The sequence below is a fragment of the Chrysemys picta genome, unplaced genomic scaffold (assembly GCF_011386835.1).
Source record: "Chrysemys picta bellii isolate R12L10 unplaced genomic scaffold, ASM1138683v2 scaf1931, whole genome shotgun sequence".
Classification (NCBI taxonomy): domain Eukaryota; kingdom Metazoa; phylum Chordata; order Testudines; family Emydidae; genus Chrysemys; species Chrysemys picta.
The window spans coordinates 1-11,000 of NW_027054636.1; the positions used below are offsets into that span (position 1 = coordinate 1).

Here is an 11,000-nt window from a genome sequence, read left to right on the forward strand (position 1 = left end):
CCCCAGGAATCCTGACTTCCAGCCCCTCCTCCCCTAACCCACCTGCCCCCACTCCCCTTCCAGAAACAGAACCCAGGAGTCCTGGCTCCCAGCCCCTAACTCCCCCTTGACCACCCTGACTTTCATGACTAATGGAACACAGTCCCATTGTGTGATTCTGGTGACAAACTGGAAACTGACCTCAAAGCTCTGGATTTCCCTGCCATGAATATAGTTAGACACTATGCGTGTTTTTTGAGGGGGCAGGAAGTGAAGAGGGGACGACAGAGATATTTTAATACTGTTCTTGGTTTATATGAACCTGTTAAACCCCAAGTTCTGTATACACTTTAAGTTTCATTAATCAGCTTCTCCTGTTGTCTGAAAGATCCACATAATAATACAGCAAAAAGAAAAATATTTCTAAGAGAATAAGGAAATGTGGTTTATGACACAAAAATTGGCAGGGGACGTAGTAGCAGGATTATGATGTGAAACCATCTGTTGACTAGATTTCCAGTGCAGGCTGCCCTTTTAGAAATTGTTTGCACTTCCAAATGCTGCATTTTTCCACTTCCCAATTAACCAAGCAAAAAGATGGGTAATAAATTCTTTCTCGACTTCCTTGTGCTGGGGCATAGGAGACACTCCCCCGATGCAGGGCTCTAATCTGCCTCCTCGCTCCATTCCAAGGCCAGACCCTCTCTTCCAGCATCACTGCACACAGAAACAAGCTGCTCCCAACATTAAACCTCTAACTCTGGCCACATGGGCCCATAGAGTCGTGTTTCTGAGAACCTGCTGAATCCTAGGACTAGAAGGGACCTCGAGAGCTTATCTAGTCCCGTCCCCTGCACTCATGGCAGGACCACGAGTGCATGAAGTTGAGAACGGGCTGGAAGCTGAAGCAAGACCAACTCTGTCTGGAAATAAGGGGCAGATTTGAGCTTCTCCTGGGATGTGATAAATTCTCCATCCCTTGGAGACTACATCTGGAATGGAAATCTCTTTCTGAAGGATCAGCGCTAGTTTGCCCACAGATGACCAGACTGTGATTCCCCCCTGCCCTGGACTAGGCAGGAGCTCAGATCAGATGATTAGAATGGTCCCTTCAGGCCTTAATGTCTCATTGTTAATCTTCTCCCTTCAGAGACACTGTATTGCTGAGATGTATCCAACAGCCCCAGAGGCAGCAAACTGGAGAGCAAGACATGAGCCCCAGGCACTGTGGGTCCCAACTCTAGCACAAGAACTTGACTGCAGGGGGACAGAGCCAAAGAGGACAGGGCCTCACAGACCCTGAGAAAGTCCAGCTTCAGCCTATAAATCCAAATGAGAATTTTTCAGGGGTTGAGTTTAATGGATTCCCCCTCTCCCACTAGGAAAACAGGCAAACACACAAACTCCTTACCCCAGGAGACAGAGAGTGGCTCTAACAGGCTTTCGTGCTCCACTTGACATGAATAATGGGCTTTGATCTTGGGATCAATCTCCATTGTCACCCAGGTCTGGTAGGTCCCATCCCCATTGGGTAGGATGCCTTCAGAGTAGGTCTCCTGCTGTCTGCTCTCCCCATTTTTCAGCCAGGTCACGGTGATGTCCCGGGGGTAGAATCCACTGACCTTACAGGAGAGGGTGGTGAGGCCGTCACGAGATGACCTGTCGCTCACTCTAGCTGTTGGGCACACTGGGAAAAAGAAGAAACTCAAGTGAGGTGTTTTCAAGCTCTAATCCAGGCAGCATTTTCTAGAGCTTTGCAGCATGAAATTCTGAGACCCGAGCAGTGGGAGAGGATGAGAATCCATGAGACAGAATCCCTCTGATGAGAGAGAACCATCATGTTAGAGGATTTCTGTGCCGAATTCACAGTATCAGCAACGGTGAATCCTGAATCCAGGTCCCTGACCTGGCCTCTGCTCCAAACCACAGAGACACAAATACCTTGACAGGCTTCACTAAACTCCAGATACAGGTGTCAATCACACACTAGGTTTGTACCCATCTCCTCTCAGTCCCTGGATTTGAAAGAGAGAAGAATCTTGCCCTGGCCAGGGAGCAAAAACTGGACTGGATAAACTGACCAATTAGAGATGGAAAGGGCCCATTAAACAAAAAGTGACACACAGTGCTAAATTGCCCCTCAAACGAGCTAATATGAATTGGCTAATTTCTTGTAGGTTGTTACCAAATCTATTTACCCCAGTATTATGGATTTCAAAAGGAATTATGCTAATGTTGAAAAATCAGTTTCCCAGCCCCCTGGCACTGAAATACCCATTACAATGCTGTGTATGGATTTTTCTTGTTGGCATTTGTAAAGATGGCAAAGGACAAGATAATGTTCTGCTGAGGTTTGTGAGAGAAATAAGCAATTAGTATAATTGTTGCAAAAAACTGGGTAGAAATTTCAAGTAACCTTGAACAGCAAGCGCAAACTGTTTGGGAAGGGAAAGATCAGGGTGTGTAATGATGCTAACTAATCTGGGAAATGTGTGTATGTGGTAACAGACAAGGTACATAAACAGGTAATAGTGAGTTAACATTTTGAAGCAGACTGTCCTCCTGAGTTGGAGTGTTAAAGCATTTAACCTCTTCCCTTCTATGTTTGTGATTAATCTTTAACTAAAAAGCTTTGGTAATAAATTTGAGTGTGATTATCTGGTGTCTTATTGATAAAAGAATCAAAAAGTAAGTATGAAAGTGTTGCAGCAAAGGTAGGTCTTGAGGGGGAAAACTTTAAGGACAAGGGGAGCCTTCTTCCAGGTTAGTATGGGGAGGACAATTCCACATGTAGGGAATGGCATGGAAGGAAGCACATAAATGACTGTAGGAGAAGTTTGGCAACAAGGACAAAGCTACCATCATTGATGGAACACGGGCTGGGGGCAAAACAAGAAATATGATGGTACAGACAGTGAATAGGGAAGAATTACATGGTGAATGAAGCTGGTGTCCATAGAAGTGGCACTTCCATAATTAAGCAAAGTGCTCGAACATGCACAAGCACAGGCAGATTGCCTTGATAACGGCTGTGTCACATCAGAGGAAGAGGTAGAATTTGTGATGTGAAGTTGCGCTCATTTGGTCAAGTGGCTCTGGAGATGCAGCTTCTCTACAGTGAACTGCTTTTAACATTTTCAATTTCTTATCTTTTTTTCCAGCAGAACTGATGGGGAAGGGGTTGTTTCCCCACCTATCCCTGGTGCAAGGTTCGCTGAATATCCCCCTACCCACCTGCTCCAGTTTGGAACTGGGGCTGGGGAATGGAGATGTAGCCAGTAGTGTCCCCCTAGGTGGGGCTTGTCCCCCGCCTTACCTTTCCTCTGTAGAGTCTCCTTCCCGTACACTAGAGCACTCCTTAGCCAGGAAATACAGTCCCCCTCCAGGTAGTGATTCCATCCCTGGTTATCATCTATTTCAGCATCCCATCTCCTCTTGGTGATCTGAGCCCCAATATCTGCTGCTATCCAAGTCATGGTCTCCTTATCGAAGGTAAGAAAGTCTCGTCCCTCATATGAATCCTGGTAAAACCCCTGAATGCTGTTGTCTTCCCGGAGATCACAGCTGAATATTGTCTGGATAATGTGAAACCCTGAAACACAGCTGAGGGTCAGAAGCAGTCTCTCTCTGAAAATCTCACCAAGACCCCACTGCAGGTAGCCCAGTGGTTCTTCTTCTTGATACTGGGCCCTCCCTCCCCTGAGAAATGGGGTTCCCACTTATGCTGTTGGGTCCTACACCCTCCCAGCTCCTTTCAGGAGGGAACCCAAACCCGCAGGGGGCGCCCTCTCCATCTGTTGGGTCTTGTACACTAAAGAGCCCCCACTGCAGAGAGCTCACAACCTTCAAGGAGTACCTCACTGCTGCTTGTTCTTGTATGTTCCCTGCAGGGGGAGCATGGTGGCACAACCCCAAATGGAGTACTCCGGATATTGCAGGGATCTATCCCCTCCAGCTCTCTTCTGCTCTCTGAGGATCCCCCCAGTTCTCATAGTCAGGGTCATTCTGGAGAAGCGAGGGAGTTCAGGGTGTCTGTACCCCACTCTCTCCTGCTCTGGTTGTATTAACTTTGCAGGGTCCTCAGGGTCACTTGGTCCCCCACCTCCATCATTGACAGTACCCCCATGCCCCTGTGAGGAGGGGGTACAGGTCTGTCCCCCCCTCTGCTCAGGTTTAATGATCTCACAGAATGCCCATGGTCACTCTGTTTCCCTGCCCCATCTCCACCGTGCCCCCAACTCAGTCTAGGAATGGCAAAGAACCAACTTGACCTCTTTTTCACATGGCCACTGTCTCAAGGTGATTCCCTGTGAGGATCAGGCCACTGACGGCCCTTAGTTCAGCTAGCCACCATTTTCCTACAGCCAGGCTAATCTTCACAACAATGGCCCCCATCTCGCACACAACCAAGAGCAGACTCAGTTAATGGAGCCACCCCTGGGCTGATAGGAGGCAGGGAGGGAGACTGGGGGGGAGGGAAGGGGGATGGGGACAGGAAGGAGATTTAGGGGAGCAGGAGAGAGGCTGTGGTAAACAGAGAACACTGTGGGGATCACGAGGAACACTGAAACGTGGGGAACGGAACAGACCCCTAGCTTGGCAAACTGGGTAGAATGTCGGGGCACAAAAATAACTCACACAGGTTCCCAAATATTTTCACCCCTCCCCCACCCTGCATTAGATACATCGAGGTAAATGCCAAGATTTTCAGCAATGACTAGTGATTTTGGGTGCCTAACTGAGACCCTTTAAAGGGGCCTGATCAGAAAGTGGGAGCACCCGGCCTCTGAACATCAGACACCCAAAAATCACTAATCACTTGTGGAAAACATTACAAGTAACAACAGCTACAGAAAGGTTAGTAACCATTTTTTCTTCTTCAACTGTTTGCACATGTCCCTTCCATGTTCGGGGACTCCCAAGCAATACCATAAGAGGTGGGCTCGGAGTTCATGGACACATGGATTAAAACACTGCCCAGCCAAACCCAGTGTCATCTCTCACTTGGTGGGTAATGGCGTAGTTGGAAGAAAAAGTATGTACTGACGCCCAGGTCGCTGCTCTGCAAATGTCCTGGATCAGGACTGGGCCATGAACGCCACTGAGCAAGCTTGTGCTCTCACAGAATGGGCCGTAAGGCAGGCAGGTGGTGGGATACCTGCCTCCTCGTAGCACATGTGAATGCACAATGTAATCCACAATGAAATTCTCTGAGCCAAAAGGGGTAGGGTTTTCATCCTATCAGAGCGGTGTGGATTTATGGATCAGCTTAGGACACCTGCCTAACATCCAGAGGGTGGAGATGTCATTCCTCCCTATTCTTGTGCGGCTTGAGGAAGGGAATGGGCAGGAAAATACCCTGATTACTATGAAACTCCAAGATTACCTTTGGGAGGAACACGGGGTGGGGGCAACGTTGTACCTTGTCGCAGTAGCGTAGCCGGGGGGGGGGAGCAGGGGGAGCGGCCGCTCCCCCACTGAGCAGAAGCTGCGCCTTTTTTGTGCTCCGACGCCTTTTGCTCCTGCGCTACTGACTGAGTGGAGCATTTTTTTTGCTCCCAGTGCCTTTTTTTCTCCCGACACTTTTTGCTCCCGGTGCCTTTTTTTAGCTCCGCTCCCCGTGCTCTTAACCTGGCTACGCCACTGCCTTGTCGTTAAAGAACACTGTATATGGAGGTTTTGACATAAGAGCTCTAATCTCCGAGACCCTCCTGACTGAGGTAATTGCTACCAGAAAGGCGACCTTCTAGGAAAGGTCCAACAGAGGGCACAATGCTAGAGCCTCAAAGGGAGGCCCCGTGAGCTCTGACATGACCAGGTTTAAGTCCCCCAGAAGGATGTTGTCAAGGCTGAATCCCCACTCTGGCATTTCGAGTGCAGAAGGTGGGAGCCTGCAAGGATTAGAAAAATTAATACTGGCCACTCCAGCCTGGTAATGCTGCCACCACCCAAGAGAAAATCTGCCTTTTGCCAATCCAGAAGAACTCTCTTGGGAAGTTTTTCTGGGGCCCCTCGGCTTTTCCACCCCTTCTTCGGGAAAGCCAAGAAAGGAAACAAAAGAAAAGGAGAACCCAGCGGTTGTACTGGCTGATTAATATATGCACAACCTCTTTACCTCATAAGACACAGAAATCCAGTCATGTTCTTACAAAAAGGAAATTTTATTTAAAAAAAGAAAGAAAACACCCTTGGAAAACTTAGGTTATTGCTAGATCTTAAAAGAGCAACTGCAAGGATTAATCACCAAGAGTAGCTTTCTTGGGATCCAGTTTAAAGGTTACAACAAAACAAAAGCACGTGGGGTTAGCACACAGGAATCCACAAGCCATAAAAAGAGATTGGCCTAATCGTGTCTACCTGAACATTTCTTGTTCTACTTCTGTCATAAATATAAAGGGACGGGGGAGAGGGTCTGATGCAGTGCTATACAATCCTCTTACCAGTAAAGGGTTAAGAAATTCAGGTAGCCAGACTGACACCTGACCTGGCTGGCATCTGACCAACAAGGGGACAAGATACTTTCAAATCTTGGGAGGGGGGAAGACTTTGTGTGTGGCTCTTTGTCTGAGTCAGAGTGATCTTGGGAGACAAGCAGTCCCTGCAGAAAATCAATCTCCTCAACCAGTCATCTTCTCACCAAACCTCACTTTTCTAAAGTAAGTTTAGTCAGCATTGCGAGTAGGTTTCTGTTTGTTTTGCTTGGTGAGCTTTCCCTGTGTTAGAGGGAGGGGTTATTCCTGTTTTTTCTGTAACTTTAAGGTTTTGTGCAGAGGGGGAATCCCTCTGAGTTTGGAAATTGAGTACCCTGTAAAATAGTTACCATCCTGATTTTACCTTCTTTGTTTTAATAAAATCTTTCTTTTAAGAACCTGACTGTTTTCTATGGTTTTAAAACCCCGGGAGTGGGTTTTTAGATCACTGTGTAACCAATTGGTTAGATTATTCTCAAGCTTCCCAGGAAAGGGGGTGTACGGGCTTGAGAGGGTATTTTGGGGGGGAAGGGGAACTTCAAATGGTTCCTTTCCTGGATTCCTGTTTAAAACACTTGATGGTGGCAGTGAGAGAAGCATTTCTCAGGGTGCAGGGAATTTTGTACCTTGGGGGTTTTAACCTAAGCTGGTAGAAAAAGCTTAGGAGCTCTTCATGCGGGTCCCCACGTCTTTACCCTAGAGTTTAGAGTGGGGAGGGAACCCTGACAACTTCCATATCGGTGGTTCCAAATGAGTAGTTTCTAGGTATGATCCTGATGATTTTTCATACCTGGCCCAGAGCTTTTTACGGCATAAGTACTGCCCTGTCCCTCTGCAGCCAAGAGAACAAAAGACCCACACACCCAGCACTTTTTCCCAATTTGAGAGGGTACAGCTTCCTTACTGGTTCCCCTGGTCAGGTGCCAACTCATTTCAAGCTTACTTCTTAACTCTTTACAGGTAAGGCAGTTAGGGTACAGCTGCTAAGGATTCTATAGCTACTGAATGGTTGGGGTGCTACCCCCTCTCATTTATCACAGATGGGTTCCCAGATTTGTGGGTACAGCCTTTCAAAGCCCTCGAGGAAGGGAATGGACATTTCATGTGAAAAACCTGACTGACCACCCAGCAGGGGTAGAATGCGGAGATCGCTCCTAGGTGTACCTTAACGGATGAAATCGCTAGACCTGGCTGTTCCCAGACGGTTCTGGAGTATCTGCTTCATCTGAAAGATGACTCAGTGGGTGAGAGGCAGGGGTGCCGGAACAGGGGGACCAAGGGGCCATGGCCCTGCCACTTTAGCAGCAGGTGAGAGCGGGGGGAGGGGAAGGGGAGGAGTGGGCAGAGCCTGAGGAGAAGAGGTGAAGCGGGGGTGTGTGGGGGGAAAATTGGGGAAGAGGCGGAGTCACAGTTTCAGCACCGGTGGCCCCCACACTCATAGGGAGATTCTGGCACCCCGCTGAGAGGCCTTGCAGGGTAGACCAAATGGAGAAACGCTTCCACTTGGCAAGGTAAGTAGCTCTGGTAATTGGATTCCTACTGCCTAGCAAGACCTAGCAGACCTGCTCCGAACAGGCCAGTTCTGCAGGTTTAAACATGGACCTGTCAGGCAGATGGAGCATTTGGCCGCGATCTTGCGAGATCAGGTCCAGAAGGGGAGGGAGCAGCATTGGAGTTGCTACTGACATGTCTAGAAATAAGCCAAACTAGTGCTGATGTGGCCAGGCTGAGGCTATGAGAATAACCTTCGCTCTTGATCTTCAGCAAGATCTTGTGCACAAAAGGAATTGGGGGGAGAGGGGGAAGGGGAAAGGCGCAGAACAGGTGATTTCTCCAAGGGAGTAAGACAACATCTGTGAGTGAGCCCGGGTTGCAGTCACACAGACAGCAGAACGGCTGACATTTCCTGTTCTGTCTGGTCATGAACAGGTCTACGAGGGGAGTACCCACCACTGGAAAATGGTCCTTGCTATGTTGGGGCATAGGGACCATTCATGGTGAGAAGATCTGAGTTGCCAGCTTGTTCTGGGCTCCCAAAAGGGGAGAAGCTTTGAGGTGTATTGAGTGCTTTATGAAGAACTCCCACAAGCAAATGGCCTCCTGACACAGTGGGGAGAAGAGCGGGCCGCTCTCTGCCTGTTGATGTAAAACATGGCTGCCATATTGTCTGTAAGAACTTGCACCACCTTGCTTGCGATGGTGGGTAACAACACCTGACATGCTAGGCCAACCACTCTGAGCTCTCTGACATTTATCCATAGCAAGCGTTGCTGCCGGGACCACTGACCTTGTGTCGTGAGGTGCCGAAGATGGGCAGGCACTGTGAGCACCGAGTCCAAATGATGGCTGTTTGGCCGGTACACTGAGGCCAGCCAAGCCTGTAGGGGTCTGAGGTGCAACCTCGCATACCACACCTCGTATAGGCACGCGACCATGCGACCCAACAGCCTGAGTGGGCCTTGACCTGTGACACTAACTGGAAGTGGGCTCCTGGGAGGAAGGCCCTGGCCTGGGTAGAATTGAGCAACGCTCCGATAAACACTATCCTCTGAGCCAGGAGGAGTGTTGGCTTCTGCTCGTTTATCAGCAGGCCCAGTGCTCGAAAGGTTGTTTGGACGAGGTGGATGCTGGCTTTCACCTGGGATTGGACTGGTCATTGACCAGCCAGTCACTGAGGTACAGATACACATGCACCCCTCACCTTCTCAGGAAGGCTGCCACTATTACCCGCATTTCATAAAGACCCATTAGGTTGCTGACAGGCTGAACGGGAGGATGGTAAACTGGCAATGAGTCTGGTTCACAACGATCCCGAGAAACCTTCTGTGGCCTCGGAAAATAGAGGGGTGGAAATAGGCATCTTTCAAATCCAGGGTGGCGTCCCAGTCCCCTACATCCAGGGAAGGAATGATGGAGACAATGCACAACTTCAGCCTTTGAAATGTTGCAGGTCTAGAATGGGTCAGAGACCCACTTTGGCACTCAGGATTAAGGATTGTGACATTGCACTCCACATACTTTATGGAAATATGATTATGAATGTGAATATGATGTAACTGGAATATGCTTTATGCAAAACGTCTCTTGTATGATGTCATTAGAAAGCTTGTAATCTACTGAGTGTGTTCATCCTATTTGTTTGCATGTATTATTTCTATGTCTGGAATTGGGGAAATAAGACAAACTTCTATCACGGTTGTAGTCACACCAGGTGAGGGCCATCAATGGGGCATTGGGAACTCGATGGCTCCCATTGATTAGGGCAATTGATGGTAAATGATTTATTTACCTGAAAGCCTTCCTGTGTACATGGGGGCCAACCAAGGAGGAATGGAGACTTGACCGTGTCACCTGGTAGTGAAATCCATCTTAAATCTGGTACTTTTCCATTTAGCAAGAGGGGCAGGGACCCAGAAAGAGAAAAGATTCCCACCTTGTGCCAAAGTTATAAAAGGGGGTGCCAGTCATGAGAAAACCCCTGCTTATCAAATGAGATGTCTGCTGGATCTAACAAAGACTGTACCAGGGGAAAGGATTGGGCCCAGACTAGGAAAGAGTCCAGTCTGTGAAGTAAACTTATTGGAACATCTTTGAGGACGAGATATTTCCTGTAATCAGTTTCTTAATGTATTAGGCTTAGATTTGAGTGTTTTGTTTCAATTTGCTCTGTTGCTTACTTTGTTCTATTACTTGAAATCACTTAAATCCTATTTTCTATACTTAATAAAATCACTTTTGTTTATTAATAAATCCAGAGTAAGTGATTAATACCTGGGGGAGCAAACAGTTGTGCATATCTCTCTATCAGTGTTATAGAGGGTGGACAATTTAGGAATTTATCCTGTATAAGCTTTATACAGAGTAAAAGGGATTTATTTGGGGATTGGGCTCCCAAAAAGGTTGAATACTGAGTGCTGGGAAAGTCCCTGTTAACTGAGAAGCCCCTGGGCTGAGGGAATCTGTTTCTGTGGCCCAACCTCTGTGTCTGTGCTGGAGGTGACTGGTGTGTCTAACTCAGCAAGACGGGAGTGGAGGGAAACCTGTTCTGGTAGGAGGGTTGTTCTCAGTGGTATCCCAGGACATGGAGTGACAGTCTCAAGGGGAGTCTCTGTGACCAAACCCATCACAACTTCAGCCTGGCCTCCCTGTCCTTTTTCAGATGTGGACTGAACTGGTGGAAGAGCTGACAGCGATCCGCAATAGGAGTCTCATCCAAGCACTTTAGACAGCTGGAGTGCAGGTCGCTCAAAGGCATGGGCTTGCCACAGGAGGCACCGGGTCTGAAGCCCGGAGACTGAGACATGCCCAGTTTCAGGAGCAGAAGAAACTCTGCTAGAAGAGTCCAACTAACTATTTATATCAGTGGTGTCCAATACGTTCGCCACTAGCCACAGGTGGCTAATAGGCTATTGAATTGTGGCTAATGCATGTGGCTTTTTTGTAATGTGGCTAATAAGAAAAATTCAAAACCACAAGTGTGGCTAGCATCGAATTTCTATTGGACACTGCTGATTTATACCAATCAACTAAAGTCAAAAAGTGAGAAAACAA

At 48.0% G+C, this 11,000-nt stretch overlaps 1 protein-coding gene across 1 annotated transcript; it reads right to left on the reverse strand.

The window, feature by feature from the left end:
• Window positions 1-19: 19 nt before the first annotated feature.
• LOC135980137 (major histocompatibility complex class I-related gene protein-like) lies at window positions 20-5,156 on the reverse strand. The gene is made up of 3 exons (XM_065580196.1): window positions 5,138-5,156; window positions 3,296-3,697; window positions 20-1,666 (listed from the first exon to the last, which is right to left on the reverse strand). Exons 1-3 carry the CDS (start codon window positions 5,154-5,156, stop codon window positions 1,323-1,325), a joined length of 765 nt encoding a protein of 254 aa, XP_065436268.1. The 3' UTR covers window positions 20-1,322.
• Between the last annotated feature and the right edge of the window lie 5,844 nt (window positions 5,157-11,000).

Excerpts from the sequence above, each read along its gene's own strand:
- LOC135980137 (XM_065580196.1), bottom strand. Across the intron at positions 1,667-3,295 it reads GGAGACTCTACAGAGGAAAG|TGTGCCCAACAGCTAGAGTG; the intron begins GTAAGGCGGGGG and ends TCTTTTTCCCAG.